Source organism: Ochotona princeps, chromosome 1 (assembly GCF_030435755.1).
Source record: "Ochotona princeps isolate mOchPri1 chromosome 1, mOchPri1.hap1, whole genome shotgun sequence".
In the NCBI taxonomy this organism is placed as follows: Eukaryota; Metazoa; Chordata; class Mammalia; order Lagomorpha; family Ochotonidae; genus Ochotona; species Ochotona princeps.
Genome location: NC_080832.1, coordinates 2377262 through 2398219, shown reverse-complemented (window position 1 = coordinate 2398219; position 20958 = coordinate 2377262). Strand labels below are relative to the sequence as shown.

At 41.8% G+C, this 20958-nt stretch overlaps 1 protein-coding gene across 3 annotated transcripts in view; it reads right to left on the bottom strand.

Annotated features, from left to right (window-relative positions):
• The window catches only part of PDE10A (phosphodiesterase 10A), a 244064-nt gene that overhangs the window by 124155 nt on the left and 98951 nt on the right, over positions 1-20958 (bottom strand). For all 3 annotated transcript variants that reach the window (XM_058678443.1, XM_058679547.1, XM_058679001.1), the window contains exon 2: positions 19560-19688. In XM_058678443.1, the coding sequence (XP_058534426.1) occupies positions 19560-19688 (129 nt within the window). The remainder of the gene's footprint in view (positions 1-19559; positions 19689-20958) is intronic.

Sequence of the window (20958 nt, the reverse complement as noted above, 5' to 3'; positions counted from 1 at the left end):
TTCAGAGGTCAGAAAACACATTCTCAATTTTCTATAGCACTCTTGCATGCTACCTTTGGCCACATCTACTATCAACATTGGAATTCTGCTAACTTCAAGTGAGTACTTATTGCAAATGCCCAAATTTTAGGTGCACCTGCAAAGAAACATAAAAATGTGCATCTTTTAATCAAAAGGCTAGTATTTACTTTATGATTTTATTTATTTTAATGTTTCAATTATTTTGAAATTGGATAAAATGTATTTACATTTTGTTATAAGAATGAATCATTGGTTTTAAACGAAGACAGTAATGAACTCATGTCGCAACGTATCACTACACTATTTATATTTAAGAGTATAAAAAGATATGAATATGACGTATCATTAGATTCTGATATTGAGAAAAATCTCTTCCAAAAATCTGACAAACTATGAATAAGAAGCAAATATCATTCCTTTGGCTTTTTGATCCTTTTTGTTCCTTAGTACAATACAAATTGGTACCAAACAGTATCATGTTACCAGTTAAGACACATGATATTCTGAGATCAATCTTTCATAGTTTAAGAAAAAAAATTAAATCTTTTCAATCTAAGTATGTACTCTTTAAAAGTCCAAAATTTTTTTTAGGTTTTTTGAACTATAAATGTCAAAATCCTGGCTTTAGGCTAAATTATTACTGTGATTATTATTTTTGACTAAAGGAGCAAGAAGGTAATGACGGCCTCTACAGTAGACGCTGCAAACACTGAGTGGCAATCAGCAAATCCAGACGCAGTTAGACTCTCGGGTTCTATTCCACTGGTCACACACCAGCACATCCTAACCATCCAACGCTTTTGTGGATACTGCGCAGCAAACTAAACGATGTGAAAAGTGTCAATTTCCTTGAGTATGTTTCAGATTATCCCGGAAAAATGATACTGATCTTTGTTCTGGTTAAAGTGCTATTATGCAGCCCAAATGAAGATAGTTATCCAAAGTATACTAGTTATCACTGCATTGTTCTGTGGCACACGCTCTGTATGACTTCCTTTATGTATCAACCAACAAATATACGAGGCACTGCCAAATGCTAACTAGCTTCTGGGAGTATCTCATGCCTTGTTGAGAAAGATAAAGGCTGTCCCACTGAGGCCTGTCCCAGCTGAAGAGGTTGGTGCTGCTGAACCCACCACTTACCATCCAGGTGGGGCAATGAAGAGTGACCCCGGAGGCAGCAGGTGGACTGCTATCCCAAACCACCTCTGTCATCTCAGTGACCCTTAGAGCACTGGTGCCTGGCCCTGCTTGACCTGAAATTTTGCCTAGTGCTGCCTACCCCTGGGCACCCATGCCCAGCGTGCATGTTCAAGTCGTAAGCCTCACGATGACTTCCTTTGACTCTCCCATCCTTCCAGACATGGTGACTGGGTTTTGAGGATGCTTCCCCGGTGGCACAGCTGGCCACCCAGGACTCAGGTCCTTGATCAGCTTCCTCTGCCAGCCTTGGCCAAACCTGTAGCTTCTACTTGCTTCGCATGGTACCATGGCCATGCCATGTCTCCCTCCCTAGACCCTGCAGATGTGAACAAGTCCTCTCCTATCATATACCATTCTCATGGTCAGTGTTGAGATGCTCCCTGAAGCCCCCGGGAGCTCACTCCCCCCCCCATTTATAACATGATCGCTTCAGTGCCAACAGCTTCCTCCTGCCCCTTTGGGAGGCACAGTGTCTTCTCAGGGGCCTAAGCCAAGGAGGGGAGAGCCTGGGTCAGCTGCATCCCAGCCTGCATCTGCAGCACAGGTCTTTCCTGCTCTGGTTGCCATCATAGGCCAGTCTGTCCTATCATCTTCAGCACAGGATCCAGGAAGGAACATGCCCACAAGGGTTGCAATATGCTCCTCCTCCCAGAACCAGAACCAATGGCCAAGGGGCGCTGTTGTCTTGGGAGCAGGGATTCTGAAGCTCTTTTGGAGGCAGCAGCTCAGATCACTGAGCGCCTGAATATGCTGCTGGCTTAGCTGATCCTCTGGATGTCCCAAAGTGGGCTGGTAAACATTTCCCCAGTGTTTCTGAGAGGAACAAAGACTCCTGAACACTCTGCGTTTGCCAGTGTCTATGACGTCAATACTTCCTGCTGTGGCTGCCTTCAAATCACCAACTTTGGCGTAAATTACTTCTTCAAATTCGCAGAAGTTTATCAGCTGGCTGAGCTAGTAATGTGAGTCTCTCCAACACACCAGTCATCCCTTCCATCTAAATCTGTCATAAAATTGGTCGCTCTGTAAATTCTGGTTCTGATGACATTACGGAGTTTCGTTAATTTCTGTTCTTTGTATGAATCCAAAGCTACATCTTTGAAACGTTTCAAAACTATCTTTTAAAGAGTAATTTATTTCACAGATTTCCTTTGAAACAGAAAGGGAAAAACAAAGTGTAATTCTGAAAGGCTCAAACATTGGTACTTTCACAGTGTGCAAGAGTCCACTTACTGGAAAAGTGAGCATTATGTCTATATTTTTAAATTAACTGGTACAGACAATAGTCTTTCAAAATGATGAAAATTATTAGTGTGGATACAACTCAAAATATGCAGCCAACATTGCTTCAATTTACCACGTCAAATGAATATCTGATGGATTACCGTTTTAAATACCTTACAGAGAAGACAGTTTCTGTAAATATAATCTAATGTGAGAAAAACACCTAAGATTCATACAGTACGCTATTTATATGAGCAGGACACTTAAGAAGGAAAATTAACTCTTATTCAGACTAGAAACGTTTTTTCTAAAGTGGCAATAAGTGAATAATGGGCACTCCTGGGGGCATGACTGGTATCCATGGCACAGTAACTGGAAAATCATGGGTCTTGATTTGCTTTATGGGGGGAAAAAGTGCACGCTTTCAGAATGAAAGTGCCCTTCCTAAACATCACTCCCACCTCTACCATTTCAAACAGTTCTTTAGATTTGCATTCCAAACTTACATTGCACATTAAGAAGTATCATTAAGCAATGTGAACAATCAAATGGCACTCATTTACCACACAGTCCTTCAGTTAGCAAGACAAACTAGCCTGAGTAAAATAAACCCACCACAGCATGTGTGCCTGGCAGTGTGGGACAATCATTAGAAGGTGGTACAGAATTGTAAAAAGCCAATGAGTACCTACAGCATGAGCAATGAAGTACTTCCATAGAGCACACAGAATTCTCTCTACACCTTCATTTTCTACACGACTGTCAGCTTCACTAAAAACCAGCTGTGGGAAATCTGGAAACTTCACAAACAGAAATGGTTCTCAAACTCTCTCACACTATTCTATTTCTCAAATTGTAGTCGTTTGCTTCTGTGGGAGGCAGAGTGTGATACCAACAGAGACAGACAACAAACGGACAGCAGCTGGGCCTCTCACTAAGTATCTGCAACAGCCAGGATTGGGCCGGTGCTGCAGCCCAGAGCCAGGAATGTGACATGGGTCTCCACATGGGTGGCAGTGCCCTGAGCCATCACCTCTGCCTCCCAGAATGCCTTGCCAGGAAGCAAACTCAGCATATATCCCTTGAAGCCTTAGAATCTGAGGATCCCAAAGAAACTTCTATATTTAGAAGTACTGCTATTTACTGATATAGAAGACAAAACTGGCCAAAAACAGTAAGCCCATCATATGTAATATACATGTACATTTTATGAGAAATTGCCATATTCCAAGAAAAAATACTGGCAAGCATGGAATTGCTTTATTTTAAAAAAAAAGTTTGGTTTAACTGAAAAAAGTTAGATTCTCTAATCCACTTCTGCCTTTAATCTTATCTGATTTGTCATTTTAGATGAAATAATGAAGTCCTTCAAAAAGCTTATGGAAAACCAATTAAAAGTTTAGAAGTGGGTGTGTAGACACTCTTGTTGCATATCCAGCTGTCTTGGTTGAATTTCTGTCCCCAGCTAGTGATTCTAACCTCCTGCTAATGCCAGCCCTAAGAGGCAGAGGTGACAGCTCATCTGACTGCATTCTTCAACCATTCTACAATACCTCTAACGCGCTACCAGATCCCAGCCTCAGGCCCACAGCTTCCGTGGATCTTTGTGAAGCTGTGGAAGTGTCTTCACCTGTCTCTTTCATGTGTGCATCTGTATTGTTGCATCTAAAAATGCAAATAAAGATTTTTTTTTAGGAGCCACAAACGTTTGAAATCCCCACCTATAGCATGAGGAAAGTGTGTCCTGATGGAGACAGAGTTGGAGAAGGTAGAGGCATCATGAGGCGTTCTGTTAACTGCACATCCTTTGCTTGGCTGTTACAACCAGCTTTGTCAGAGCCCGGCAGCAGTGTGGATGCTGAAGCCCCATGAGAGCCCTGTTGGCTTCTGCACCAGAAGCATTGAGGTTTCACTGGAATCCTTTTCAGTAATGAAGGACCTATTGGGAACACTGTAGCATAAACCCCACTCTCCAACCCACCACACTTCAGATTTCTTTCTTTCTCTTTCTCTTTCTCTCTTTCTCTCTTTCTCTTTCTTTCTTTCTCTCTCTCTCTCTCTCTCTCTCTCTCTCTCTCTCTCTCTCTCCCTCCCTCCCTCCCTCCCTCCCTCCTTCCCTCCATGCCAGGATTCAGCTATAATCAAAGTTCCAAATTCCTCAATCCATGTCTGGAATCTCACCTTCTGAATGCCATGTGGGACCAGGTAAGCTCTAACTTTTCATGAAACTGTATATCCTTCCCTCCTCTTTCACTTCATTCTCCTGGCTTCCATTGGTATAGATCCCTTAAATACTCCTGACAAACCTCTTTCACCCTAACCTCCATCTCTGAATGGCCTACCCAGGGTTTAACTTCCCTCAGATGGCTAGCCAGGCCATCCTGTAAGGTGGCAGAGGATGGGGTGCAGAGCTGGGAAGGGGCATTTGAGGCATGCAAGGAGGTCTTCTCTTTCCAAAGAGCAGCCAGTACTTTCCGACCGGCATGGGTACAAGTGTGTGGATCTGAGTGGCTGCTGGGCCTGCGCTCCACAGACTCACTCACCTTCTACCTATGCCCCCTTCCTTTCCAACAGTCTCGCCTCCTAAATGTGCAGCTTAGACTGCACACCAACAGATCCTTCCCTCACCCACACCCTCCATTGACGGCTCTCTGCTGCACCACATTCACTGGGCAACACCAGATACCTGCTCACATCCAGCTGTGTCTGCTTTGCAGTGGAACACAGGCAATGCAACCATGCTGGCAAACAGCACACACAACCTGCAGGAATGGTCTCAGTTCTCAATGAAGGCCATCCGGGCTGATGTCACGGTGAACATGAGACACACTGTGATCCCAGATGACCACTACCCCACCCCTGGGCTACCTGACAGAAACCCTACAGTCTGTGCAAATGGATCTCCATCCACTGAACGCACTGCTGTGATTGCTCCCAGCTAAGGCCAGCCACTGCACTTGGTGCTGAATTCAGTCCTCTCCTGTGACTCATGACCAGTTTTATCAACCTCCCTTCCTCACTCAGTGACCTCCCTCTCTACCAAAACCTTCTTTATCTCACGGGCATTCTTCCTGTTGGCAGGTCCCCAAAACAAGGGGGTAAATCAACAGTGTTCACTGGCCACAAAAACCACCAGGGACAGTCTGGTGGGGGCATGTCTGTTTATTGTGAAGCAAGTACAACTTATATAGACTAGGAAAGGGGACGGCAGAAAGGTGTTGCCCCACAGTCCTCTCACCCAACAATGACACTGTAACTGGCTAGAAGGTATATCTATCTCTCTGGACCCCTCTACCACCCACAGGTCATCTTCCGCATGCATGGCTAGAACCTGTGCCCTTGGTCTCATGCAGGTAGATTTGAGTCACATATAGCAAGCACATAAGCTTGAAGCTATGCCGTGGATCGTATTCACCATGTGTGGCTGGAAGATAGGCTGTGGGTTGTATCTGACTTCTTCAGAGTTCCTTATCAAGGAAGTTCCAGCAAAGTTCATACAAGGACAGAGAAGAGAGACTTGGGTGCAGCCCACCACGCTTTACTCCAAGCCCAGTGAACAGACCAGACTGAGATCTCAGTTAGCCAAGACCTCAAGGACACGGTCTGCGGTGTGCCTACAACCTCCATATAAGCTAAGCAGGGAGAGATCCAGGGGTGAGCTGCTATAGCTAACAGGATACAAATAGATTCCTACTCCCCCCATTAAAAATAAGGCAAAAACCCCACCTTCCAGACACTTCTCCCATTATCCTCTCCTTCAAATAAATCTTGTAAGACTTATGTAAGGGCAGATGCATGGGCTAGGAATCAACACACCATAGAATTACATGTTATGGAGAATCAAGATGGCGGAATAGGGTAAGGACACAATTAAACAGATGGAAAAACATTTAATCAGGATGAAGCAGAGAGGACATATTTCAGGAAATAGGAAAGGACAGAACAACAGCAGAGGGGTACCTGGAGACTGACAGACACAGAAAAGCAGCAGACACAATGGTGTGGTGTTGCAGTGACTGATACTCCAACGGCATTCAGCTAACAGCGATCTGAACTCCACCAGCAGTTGGAACTCCACCAGCAACCAGGTGGGAAGGGACTTTCACTGGGAGCTTGGGAGGTGAACCCAGACAAAGAATTGTCCGTCCTGCTGGTCCACTTGATTTGACCAGGAGCAGAGACAGAGCAGCACATCCCAGATTGGCAGTGAGAGAACAGGGTGGATTTTACAGCCCAGTCAGCCCCCTAGAGCCAAATTAGGCGCCATTTTGCGTAAGGAGGCAAAGGCAAGGGAAAGGACTGAGCATATGCTGAGCTGGGAGTGAACTCATCTGACTCAGTGAACTGCAACAACATGGCATTCTACAAGTTCCACCCAAGACAGGTCTGGGTAGCCCTAAGACCTGATGGCCAGCAGATCAAGAATTCTAGTAGTGGTACATCAGGTGCCATTTTGTACACTGTGCCAAACACTTTAGGACTGCAGGGGACAACAGTGAACTGCGCATGTGCTGAGCTCGTGAGAACTCACCGAGGTCTGTGGATTGCGCTGGTCCTGCAGGAAAATAATACCGACTGTGGCATCGTACGGGTCAAAATAGGTCTGTGTGGCCAACAGGTTCTGGCAAGATCAGTGCCACCAACAACCTAGCTATATAGGACACCTGGTGACTCCCTAATCCTGGCACCTGCTCCAACCGCAAGTAGAAGAAAGGTTGCAGAGACAACGGTGCAGCCTCAGCACGGTATCACAGCAGGTAGAGATTGGTGAGCCAGGAGTTGGGGCTACAGAGTTCTTGGTGGAAATCTAACATAAGAACCCAGAACTGGAACTCGCTGGAAGTTGTGGCACAATTGGCTGCAAGCAGAGTTGTGCACCAACTGCAATAAGTAAAATCAAACTGTAGACCTGTGAGTGACACAGCTTAGAAACGTGCCACAAGGAGAAGACTCTGCTAACTAGAAGTACAATGACCAAGAGTAAAAGAGACAAAGGCACAATGAATATTATTGAAAACTCCCCTGCAAAGGAGCAAAACCCTTTGCTAACCTCAGAGTTAACTGAGGAAGACATTGAGAGTATGGGACACACAGAATTCAGAAAACTCATTTTAAACTTTCTGATCAACAATGAGAAGCTCATGCAAGAGTTCAAAGAATTTAAGGAAGCAATAAAGCAAATCAAGATTTATATATTGAAATTAAGAACACAGTAGAGCAAATTAAAAGTGCAGTGGAGAGTCTCCAAAGTAGAATGAAGCAAGCACAACAAAGAATCTCAGAATTGGAAGATATTTCCTTTCATCAGGGAAAAGCAAACAAAAAGCTGGAAGCAGAGCTGGATCAGCCCAAAAAAAGTATTCAAGAATTGAAAGACACTATGAAGAGGCCAAATATAAGAGTTATGAGAGTCCCAGAAGGTACAGAAAGAGAAACTGGTTTTACAAACATATTTAATGAAAAAATAAAGGAAAATTTCCCTAATCTAGAGAAAGAACTGGGAAACAACATCCAGGAGGGGCACAGAACTCCCAACAGGCTTTACCAAAAGCGATCTTCACCAAGACACATGGTCATCAAGCTCTCTTCAATCGAACATAAGGGAAAGATCATTAAATGTGCACATGAAAAAAATCAATTGACATATAAAGGAATGCCAATTAAACTTACAGGAGACCTCTCACAGGAAACTCTACAGATCAGAAGAGAATGGAGTGACATATTTCAAATTCTAAAAGAAAAAACTGTCGGCCCAGGATAACATATCAAGCAAAGCTTTCTTTTGTCTTTGAAAATGAAATAAAATTCTTCCACAGTCAAGAAAAGTTACAAGAATTTGCCTCTTCCAAACCTGCCCTACAAATGATACTTCAAGATGCTTTCTTGACAGAGAAGAGGAATAGCACCTACCAAAACCAAAGGCAAACAGGAAGAACATCCCAGTAAAATGACAACAGAAGACTGAACCAATGAACAACCCATTCCCAAAATGACAAGACCAAAGTACCACCCATACACATTAACCCTGAATGTAAATGGCTTAAGCTCAATCAAACGTCATAGATTAGTAGACTGGATTAAAAAACAAAACTCATCTATTTGTTGTCCAGAAGAGATACATTTCATCAACAAAAATCAGTGGAAACTACATCGCATGGGATTTGATGTTTTCGGTTAGTTTCATTTCTTCAAAACACTTTCTTCTGATTAAATCATTCAGTGACTCGTAGATCATGCAGTAGCATCATTTTCTTTAAGAAGGTTCTTGATTTTCATTTCTTCAGCTACACGTTAGGCATTTAATAGCATGTTATTTAACTTCTTGGTGTTGTTAATTTCTTTCTTCTTCCTGATGTTGATTTTGTTTTGTGGCTTTTCATTTAAGGGGATGTATAGTAGCTGTGAAATGGAGACCGTTGTATCTAGTAACATGTTATTTAACTACACGCAATGTAAATTTCTATTTTTCTTTCTATTGTCGATTTTGTATTTTGACTTTTCGTTTGAGGGGATGTACAGTAGCTGTGAAATGGAGACTATCATATCCAGATATGAGAATACAATGCAGTATGCATTTCTACTTCCAGAAAAAGATGGACTTACAACGAAACTGCTTACTATATCTTGACAATAGGATTCTGGACTCTCTGCCATTGTCCATGCCCGCAATGATGGACATATGACTGTGTATGAAGAACTATACTTTAGTAATGATATAGAGGAACTAGGTGGGGTGGGGGAATTGGAGCTGGGATAAGGGAAATACCAGGAGCCTATGGAACTGTATCACAAAATGATAATAATAATAATAATAATAATAATAATAAAATGTTTTAAAAAACATAGTATTGGAGGTCTTACCAGAGCTATTAGGCAAGAAAAACAAATCAAGGAATTCAAATTGGTAACAAGGAATTAAAATCATCCCTGTTTACAGCGGACATGATATTACACATATATAGAACAACCAAATGTCAGTGAAGAGACTATTACAACTCATATGAGAGTTTGGCAGGGTAGCAGGATATGAAACTAATGAACATAAATAAATGACACTAGTATATAAAAATAACTCCACGGCTGAGAAAAAAAATTGTAAGTACAGTCGCCTTTAAAACAGTAGAGAGGAATCTTAACTTTGAAATACCTAACCAAAGAGGTGGAAGATCTCAATGATGAAAATTACAAAACACTGAGAAAAGAAACAGAAGAAGACATTAAAAAATGAAGGAATTTACCATGTTGGTGGAATGGCAGGATAGCATCATCAAAATGCCCATATTATCAAAGGAAATACACAGATTTAATATAATCCCCATAAAAATCCTGGAATTGAAAAGATGATACAAAAATTCACCCGGACCACACAAGAGACCACAAGTACTCAAAGCTATCCTGAAGAACAAGCGAGAGGAATCACAATTCCAGATCTCAGCATATATTTCAGGGAAGTAGTCATCTCAACAGTCTGGTACTGGTACAGAAACAGAGAAGTGCCAGGGCCCGTGTGATGGGTGTGGAAGACAGGAAGGTGTGAAGAGTATTGTTCCATTGCAGGCAGGGCCGCAAGGAACCTCCTGCTGTGCAGCTGGGCTCCGGTGGGAATATCTCTAGATCACCTGAATGCAGCTCCGCCTCCCTTTGCATGGACACCAGACTATCCCACTGAGATCTCTGTAATTTATTTAGGCACTGTCTGCCTCTGCGGAGTTAACAGTTAAGGTATAGTATCAATGCGAGCTTGAAAGCTAATGTTGCTGATATCGCTTTTACCCAAAATGTTTCTCACTATTGCTGCTACTGCTGCCCCCATTGACAATATGCTGATCAGGGGTGTTAACTCCCCCTTTGATCCTGTGCTAATCAAGGGTATAGCAGGAACCTATGCTTAGGATCTTCCTCCCCTATTGACCATATGCTAATCAAGGGTGTTCTGACCCCAATAGGTGGGAACCTATGTTTAGGGTTTTTCTCTCCCATTGATCCTATGCTAATCAAGGGTGCTAGTCTCCAGGTGTAGGGGAAACCCATTCTTTCCCTCTTTCTTTGATCTTTGGGTCCTGCCTCCTGTGTTACATTTCCTCCCTTAGCTGATTCAAGAGGAATGTGTTACTGATTTGATAGTCACTTGCCTTAGGTGAAACAAATGACAGAATTAGCCTTAGAAACACCCACTTGATCTTGACGTAAAAAGCCCGAGCCAGAGTTTGACTGGTTCTGTATAAATAAAGCGGACAGCTTTCTCGCATTGTCCACAATGATCATGGAATCCTAGTGGTCCGTCTCTTTCCTCTTTGCGACTCATCCACCCACCCTTCGCGAGTTCTGAACTCGGCTGGAGCTGGTCTCTGGCAGAGAAGATCAATGGAACAGAATAGAAACCCTAGAAATGAGCCCGCTCCTGTACAATTCAGCAAGAGAACTGAAAATAATCTAGGGAAAAAAAGCTTCATCTCTTCAACAAATGCTCTTGGGACAAATGGATAGCAGCCTGCAGAAGTAAAAAGCAAGACCCCCAAATTTCACCTTAGGCAGAAATCAACTCTAAATGGATCTAAGACCTTAATGTACAGACCATTAAATTGTTGAAGGAAAACATAGGAAGCACTCTGCAAGATACAGGCACTGGGAAAGACTTCTGAGAAAAGTCACCAAAAGCACAGGCAGTCAAAGCCAAAATACACAAATGGGACTACATCAAACTAAGAAGCTTTTGCACAGCAAAGGAAATTATCAACTAAGTGAAGAAGCAGCCAACAGAATGGCAGGAAATCTTTGCATGCTACGCAACAGATAGGGGACTAGTACCCAGGATTTACAAAGAGTTTAGGAATCTCAACAACAGCAACCAACCAACCATGTGAAAAAAAAAAAAAAGGTCAAAGGAAATGAACAGACTTGATTTTTTTTCAAAATGACAAATGTAAATGGCCAAGAGACACATGAAAAACTTTTCAGGCTCTCCTTCAAACAGAGAAACACAAAGGAAAACCATGCTGAAGTTCCACCTAACTTCAGTGAGAATGGCCTAAATTCAGAAAACTACCAACACCACATGCTGGCACCAGGAGGGGAGCAAGGTACCCTCCTTCACGGTGGGTGGCAGTGTAGGTTACTGCAGACGCTACGGAAGTCAACAAGGAGAGGGCTGAGATGACTGAATATGGATGTAGTGTTTGCAGTATGACCCAGCCATCCAGCTTCTGGATGAAATGTGCATGTAAGAAAGAGACTTGCAATCCCCTATTTACAGCAGCACAATCCACAAGGGCAAAGTGGAAATAACTCAGATGCCCATCAAAAGAGGAATGGATAAAGAAATTGTGGTATGTCTACTCCAGGGAATACTAATCATCTATTACAAGAATGATTTTCTACCATTTGCAACAAAATGGTCCCAATAAGATGAACTCAGTTAACTAAGCCAAAAGGGCAAATATCATGCTCTCTGATAGAAGACTACTTTCAAGCAAAATAAAAGATCAATAGATAAATTTATCTATGTATAGATATCTTCTCATAGATGAACTATAGAGTGGAGACCAGCATCCTAAAATGTGTAGATTGGAATATACATCTCTACTCTGCAACATGATCTACCAAACTTAAAGCATTAAAATATGCTGGAACCTGGGTAGCAAAATGGTGTAATCATTGATTCTTTAAGAAATGTTTAAGGACCATGCTTCAAATCAGTCAGCAGTCTGCACATTGATAGCTCACTTTAATAAAGGATGCGACAATTTTGAAAAGGCAGCCCCCTCCTCATCAATTTGTGAGATAGCAGCTGATCTTATCCATGCTCTGGTTGGAAAGAAGCAATGCTTAACTGCGGAAGCCAACAGCTCACACCACAGAAATTCCAACTTGATTCAGCTTTTGTAGTTCAGATTAAAACATTAAAGTACAGCAAACTTTCCACTCAGTGGGTAACAAATTATTGTGCTTCGACCAGATGCACACAAGCACACAGCATCTGATAGAAATATTCAAAAGGTAGGATCACAATTCTGAATCGTCTCTTTTGAGAAGAGGAGGTACACAGCCAGAGGTGCTTGTGTGGCCCACGGGTGCAGGGAGAGGGTGAGGACATCGCGACTGTTGCTCGGGACGCACTGGGCGCTTGCCTCTTAACCTTCTACTGCATCGATGCATGACAACACCAGCTCACTAGAACTGCATTTGAGAAACTTAGTGAAGCATTTAGCTTGAATAGTAATAATAATAAAAGCTTGGAAAAGCTTCCCTGGAGAACGCTCCACAACAACGTTGCTATTCATGACTATCTTCAGGGCAGGGTGATGTAGAAAGCTCTGCTGGGGAACCACTAGGCCGCCATTTTGCAGCACTGGTTGGCCTCCTACTGAATTTGTTTCTCTACCATTCTTTAAAACAAAATCTCAAAAACTAAACCTGTTTTTATTCAGTTACAAATGTTTAAAACAATTCGTTCAGATGGTTATATTCCCAGGCCACTCAATCTTCAGGAATGGACTAAATGGTTGGTGCTAGTAATTAGAGGAATACTTTGAATGTGATAGAATTTATGTTGAGAAACAAAATTCATATATTTTAATCTTTGAAATCCATTTACTGTAAGCTGCCAAGGGCTTCTTGAATCAAGAATTTCATAAGAATATGAAAAAGTCATTTAAAATTGTTTTAAATTTATTTATCATTATATTTTAGAATGATTACAAGGGTGATCAGGTGAAAAGGATCAAGGTTTAGGGAAAATTGGGTGAATTCATTGTTAAAAGTTAAATAAAATTCAATTATCAGTAAACTAAGATCCAAAAGAGGACCTGTTGAAAATTTATAACGCTATGCAAATAATAACTTGTAACAACAATGATATTATTCCATCCACACAGACAAACATCAGAATCTTTAGGTCTCATGGTATGGTAGCTGAGTTATCACACAGGAGTTCAGCAACAGAAGACAAACACCCAATGTCAGATGAAGAATGAGAAGGCACGAGGTTGGTTTGCTCCTGTCTGCCCTCAGCTCTCTCCACCTCTGGCTGCTCGGTAGCTATACCTCCCTACTCTTGAGAATTTTATTAGAACAAAGAGTCTCTGGAGAGTCTCTGAGTGTAACTTACATTAACCTCTTAGTTCTAATAAAATTCCTTTTGTTTCTAACAGGATGTGAAGAGTAGCTTAAAACATTCTGTCATAATGCCCTGGCACAGTGGCTCGATGGCTAAATCTTTGCCTGGCATATACCAGGATCCCATATGGGTGCCGGTCGCTGCCTTGGCTGCTCCACTTCCCATCCAACTCCGTGCCTATTTCTTAGGAAAGTAGTAGAGGATGGCTCAAAGCCTTGGGACCCTGCACATACATGGGAGACCTGGAAGAAACTCCTGGTTCCTGGCTTCAGATCAGCTCAGCTTCAGCCATTCTAGCCATTTGGGGAGTGAACCAGCAGATGGAAGATCTTTCTCTCTGTATCTCCTTCCCTCTTTAAAATCTGTCTTTCCAGTAAAAGTAAATAAATCTTAAAAAAAAATTTCTATCATAAAATTCTCAAGAGACTGCCCCATTGTCAATGTTACGTGAAATCTTCTGCACTTCCAATATGCATTTAACATAAACAACCTCATGTACATTCCTCTACTTGTAAAGATTCCCCAAGTCACATCAACTAAGTAACTTCATAAATCATAGACTGCTTCTGAAAACTCAACGATACATACACAAAACACCTGCCATGGAGACTTGGCACTGCTCCATGCCTGATGGATGGAGTAAGTTACAAAGGCACCACTGAAGCGCAAGGGGTGGGGATTGAGGACAGCTAAAGTCCGAAGGTATGACAGATCATCCAGCAGAGGTGGGACCATAGATAGTCTAGCTCAAGCAATACCAGCTTCCTATCCCCCAGCCCAGAGCTAGGTTTGGATCAAACAGTGGAGCCCTCACTGGCCCTTCAAGTTAGTCGGTCAGTCCATTGCTAGATTTATTCATTGAGCATACATGGAGCAAGTTGGCCAGGAATTCAGACAAAGAATTTCAATACACCACACCTCTTGTTTCCAGGGGCCTCCCACAAACTGGATAGAGTAGGAGTTACAACGCAGAGGTAGAGCACGATGAACTGGGAGGCAAAGAAAGTGGATTGCAAAGCTGCCTCCTGCAGATACGTCCTAGCTCCAGAAACAGCTCCAGGGATGTGTTTCCTGGACTTGCTGTTCATAAAATTTGCAAAAAGCATTTTCAGCCCCATCTGGTTAACACCACCGTCTTTTCATTTTGATCTCCCTGTCTGAAAATGCTGCGACAACTCATGTCAGCAGCGCGGAAGTGGCCCTCGCTTTTCAAGAAACCAGATATAGGCAAACCGGGTGCAAGACATACTTGCTTTGGATTTATCGGGATACATTTATGAATTCCCTAATCATTCCTATGCATTAAGAAATAATGCTTATCCCACAAGGAGTATCCTTAGTGCTCAAGACTGATACAGCCATCAGGGAACACAGGCAACAAGGCACACTGGAAGGGACTGCAAATCCAGACAGGAGAAGGCAGAGTACTCCCGTATTACAGCATTGTGTACATACACTATATGTAATAGCATAAGCCTGGTGTAGATTTTCCCAAATTAAAAAAAAAAGCAAAAAATATACAAGACATTAGAATTCAAGTGCCCATTAACAAAAATGCTTCAAATTAAGTGTTTCAGATGTAAGGAAATGTGAAAAACGGGATGCAGACATAAGCATGAAATCAATGTAATGCATAGCTTACAAACGGGGTCTGACTCTCCATATCGCATTTTTAGTGTGAGCCTACATTCTGACACATCACCTGGGGTCAGGTACGGAATTACCCATTTGGGGCAAGAGGTCCACGGTCAGAGTTCCAGATTCTGGTGGATTGCAGATTGTGGGCGTCACATGAGGGACTTTTTTTCTACCACAGGGCTAGAAGCATTAGGGAAATATTGTTCCTGTTGATGCAGAGGATGCCCAGTGCTGAGTATCATCCAGTCAGCCAGAAATCAAGGTGGGTTCCCAGACCTCAAGAAAACCTAACTCCATACTTATGTGTGGGGCTAGATTCTGGGCTACATTTTTTTCCAAGTGTCTGTGGTCAACAAATGCTTTTTTAAAATGATGATTTCTAAAAGTTTATGTGGGAGCAAATATTTTTGAAGTCTATTCAATGTTCTCTCATAATCTGCATGTCGTTAATGTTTTAAAGAACTTTCATACGCCTGAAAGCAAATTTCTACTTCCCATGAATTTCTGACACACCATGGTGCTACAAAAAACCTCATAATTAATAGTATTTTAAATAACTAGAAATTCCTGGTAAGCAGGAATTGTACTTAGGAAATGTTATGGTGACTCCAAATGAAGCAACCCCTAACAGCAACTATACAGTCACACAAAAACTGCTTCATCAATCGAGTCACGGCATACCTCTCACTTCCACTTGATTCGACTTAACCTTTAAAAATTATCAAAATCCTTACCAATTTGGCTATAGTGCTATGGAGCAACCTTAAGGCACAAGCCACTTCAGCTCTCTGGCCAAACATTCTCAGAGAGATAAAGATAACATCTTTACACTAATGTGAACAAATAACTTACAGAACTAAAGAACTATGCCAGACAACTCTTTGGAGATGGATTACTGAGTTCGTGTTCTCCTTCCCAGCTACCACGTGGTAGATGCACATCTATTGATAATTCAGATCAAAAGATTCAACACATGTTCTCATTTCCTAATCAATAAAAATAACACAAGATTTATGGGAGAATGTAGTTTCAGTATTTTCTACAATGTAACTGCAAGGAAAAGAGAAAAAGCAGATCCAAACGGAGCTCAGTATAACATTTCAAGCTGTGTGATTTTTTTCTATTCATGCTCTACACTACCAGTTAACACATCATTTATGAGTTCCCTACTTACTACAGCCTTCCAAAACTGCATGTTTTGGCAAAGCAATCCATGCATCATTAGGTTAATTTTCCATTCAAATTATACATACTTGCATATAAGCCATCTGTCAGAAATTAAACAGCATCAATCCTTTTAGACTATCAAATAGTAGCATAACTTAAATCCTTATTCCAAGTATGACATATCCAACAGTTTCATCTGAATGGATATTAAATCCCACTACTAGACTAACAGAAAGAGGAAATATGTAACAACTGTGTTTATTGTGTTACAAACTATTCATGTATCGTTGAAAAAACCTGACGTAGCTGACAGTGCCATGATCTGAACCTTTCAGATACACAACTGTGATGCCAACGACGGGCCACAAAAGAAAGCAGCCAGCCTCGTCATTTTAAAATGACAAATCCGCCCAGCTCTGGAGTACCAAGTGAGCTCCTCAATGGAATTATTATGGCAATTATATTTTGCAATTTCTTAAATAAACTTCTTGCTTTGGATATTTTACTAATATTAAGACATCGTCATGTTCATGTCCACTTCTTCAAGTGCCTTTTCTAGTGATGCTGATACTAACGGCTAAATATTTCTCCACATAACATTTCTAAATATTTCTCCACATTAGAAAGCAGAGGAGACATTTCTGATAGGAAGCACAACTCCTAATCCTTCCCACAGGCCATTCAAACATCTCAATGGCACCAGGGGTGAGAAAGCCAGTTCCGTTGGAACAGCTCTTAGGTAAAATGCAATAGACTGCATTTCTATAACATCCATTTACTTAATAATTTTATGTTTATAATCTATATCAACATAGCTGTGGGGATTATAAATTATTACTCTCCGATAGTTTCCATGGCTCACGGTTTCTGCTTGGATCACTTAGGGCAATGAAAACACACCCCTGAAAATCTCTCCACAAAAATTCTCCTCCTCAAAAAGTTTTCAACAGAGGGGCTAGCTGGGAAGAGGAGGAATGTTTAGGACACCAGGAAGAAAGGAAAGCAGAGACAGAGTGGGAAGAGGGGTGGTGGGAGAGCACACACTCAGAGCTGCTTCTCAGAGTCCAAAGGGCCACGCGGCCACATCCCGGAGAATGAGGTCTGCGCTGAGCTGAGATGCAGCCCACAGATGAGTGCACTCAGAGGAACCTCAAGCAGGCTCTTCCCAAACTGTGTGACTGAACTAAGGCTACAGCACCTCCTGTGGAGACTTGCGCTGCTCACCCGATGCAGTCCACTACGGTTCGCGCGTGGCCTGTCCAAGCCGCTGAGGACAAGCTGCAAGCTACAACATGCTCCACTACTCAGCTTCACACTCGGTCCATGTGATCTGCTGACCCTCGGCAGGGTGAGGTCAGTAACACCTCATCCTTGGGTTTAAGTCTCTAATAGGGACAAGTCAGCGCAGGGAAGGTGGGAAAGCTGATAACTACAAATGGTTGCACATTGCTACGCCTAATAATCATTTAAATCATCGACATATGCATTAACTCGCTTAAAGTAGAATTTGATAAGCGAACACGGAAAATAGGGGTGACATATTCAAATACTCATAAAATGTCAAGTTATCTTTCACAGTAAAGGTAAAACAGGAGTGAAGTGTTGCATTTTCTAAGCCTGCACTGGTTTTCATGTACCACAGAGGCATGTATTAGCCTTTGTTATACAGCAGGTTCAACGTGAGCCCTTTATTCACAATGGGTCCTAATCAAAGCTCAGCTATACTCTCCAAAGAGAGTTCAATCATCTCAAAACATTTTCACACATTAGAGGTTCAGAGTTGCTAACATGAACTGTACCAAGCTCTGCTCTTGGTATTAAATATTGTGATGTGAAGAAATGCTTATCATTCATTTATTTTTGTTTTTCCATGCCTCCTTTTTATAAATACTCTATAAATACTCTATAAATACTCTATAAATGATTTAATATTACAGTGTGAAAGCCAAGTTTTAAAAATTTACTTTTGGGGCCCAGCATGGCAGCCTAGTAGCTCCTCACTTTGCCAGAATCCCATATGGACACTAGTTTGTATCCCGGCAGCTCCAGTTCCCTTCCAGCTCCGTGCTTGTGGCCTGGGAAAGCAGTTGTGGACAGCCCAATGCCTTGGGACCCTGCACCCATGTGGGAGACCTGGAGGAGGCTCCTGGCTCCTGGCTGTGGATCACCCCCGCTCCAGCCATTGTGGCCACTTGGAGAGTGAACCAGCAGACAAAAGGTTTTTCTTTCTGTCTCTCCTTCTTTCTGTAAATCTGACTTTCCAATAAATATAAATAAATCTTTTTAAAAACTTACTTTTGTATTACAAAAATATATAGAATTAAAATTCTGAAACATTTACTTATGCTTCTAACATTCTAATAACAGCCACATTTGTGCTTTAGATAGTTGAAATATGCTCCCCAATGCCCAATTACAGGGGGTACTTACTTGACTTCACATTCACTCTGACCCCATCCTCCTTGCATGCATAAACAGAACCGCTTTCACAAAGCACCATGTGCTCACAACTCCAGAAACCCAAAACTCAAAGTGTGGCTCCCCCCAATTTTCTCCCTTCTCTAGAGTTCAGAGAGGAAGATCTCTGCATTCTGCAACTTACAAGTTTTAAGTGAATGAAAGTCAGATGGCAAGTCAGCACTTCTCTCTAGGTAAGCACATCAAAACTTTCTTAGGGCTTCTGTCTTTAACAGTGTAATAATATCTAAACAAACGATAGCTGCCAGTCATCGAAACTAATCACACCAATAACATCAAGTTCCAGATGGACACCCCTTGCCTAAAAGTCTCAACTCGCTGCTCTCTGAGCACAGAACTGATTCTGAGATGGGAGTCTCCGAGCATTTCCTAGAGATGAACAACCGCAAATCGATCCAAACACTCCATTGAAAACCCAGCTCCCCGGGACCAGGCTTCTCCAGTCAGGGACGCTCAAGCTGCACAATGCCAACTTCTGCATTCTCAGTGTGGTCTTAACTTCTTAGCTAAACCAACCGTCAAGAACAATCTCCCAATTTTTCAAGAATCCCACTTTTGTATTTATTTTCCTCCTTCTAACTTATACTTCCTCAACCAAGTAAAACTGTCTACTTTATATTTTTTGATTGAATAAATAATTCATTCTTTTATCATTATGAGCTAAAACAAAAACCTTGAAAATTATCCACGTTCCTTTGGGGGCAAATCTTACCTTCGGGTTTGTTGTTCTTTCTCTTCAGCCATTTTTCTACGGTCTCTGCACTAACGCTTTCAGATACAAATTCATCTAATACCTGGGGGTGAAGAGAAAGATAGGCCTTCACTTTTTCATCTGTCAAACCTGTAAAAGAATTGAAAAGAATAAAAGTCACCTATACAACATCTTCATGTTCAGGAAAGATACGGTACGATACATTGTGCTAAGACCCAATCACCTCGACTCTGTCCAAGAGGGCAGGAGCACAGTGAGTATGAGAAACTTACATTTTCTGTTTTTGGTGCAGATTAAGTTTTGTAAGTATCTGGGCGTATTTTGCATCAGGCATACAAAAATAATCAACACCACTGAACTGTAAACTCAAGTCAATTACAGCAGTGTTTCACATTATATGTATTTTGCCATAATATGATATATTTAGTAAACGCAAATTTAGAATTTTGGTGACATTAAACTATAGACACTTCCTCATGTCACAGAGCAGTATTCCAGCAGTAAACATGGGGACACATATGCACCAACACAGTGGCCAAGGCAGAGTGCACCAAGCTTACAAAGTACAAAATTAGTATTTTTTATAAACAGCTATTACGGTTGTTACATTCATAGCAATTAAAACTTGGGCAGTAATACAAGCTGACAGATCTAGCTGCACAGCACTACAGGAATGTGTAGTGATCAAATTACCATATTTCATTCCCTTCCGATGCAAATTCTCCCTTTTTGTCAGGGACAATAAATTTATCAGTAGAACTGATGTCCAGTTCAGAATAAACATGACATTTGATCATTAATATCCACTGAAGTGATAGTAGCAATAATACTCAAGTTTAATGGTAACCATCGATTATATACAGAACATTCAGATAAAGACTCATAATTGCTCTCACAAGGAACAGATATATTTACAAGTTTTCCAACAAGTGCTTCATGTTGGTATACCAATTCATTAAAGAACCCCAACTACCACAGGCTACAAGCCGCTCTTACTGAGGACTATCGTGTGGCTAGCGCATCCGCTCTGTGAACTACTCCAACAGATCATCCTATGAAGAGGAGGAGGAACGGCCCTAACACTCAGGACCGGCCTGTATGCTCCCCGGCATTCCCCTGTTGAGATTCTGTATCACAATACTGCAACACAGAAGGAAACTCGTCTCTTTCTACACAATCAGCACTCAACAACGTCAACAAATATAGATACACATTGATACATATATACACCACACACACACATGTATCTCATAAAATGAGAGTCCCACTGCCCATATCACCCTGCAAAACAACCCCATCAGCAGAAAATTCAGACTGGAGCTACTTTACAGGGGATATAAAAAGCAAGAGAACCTTTAAGGTGGAAGGATATGCTGCTAACAGAGCAAGCTCCAGGCCC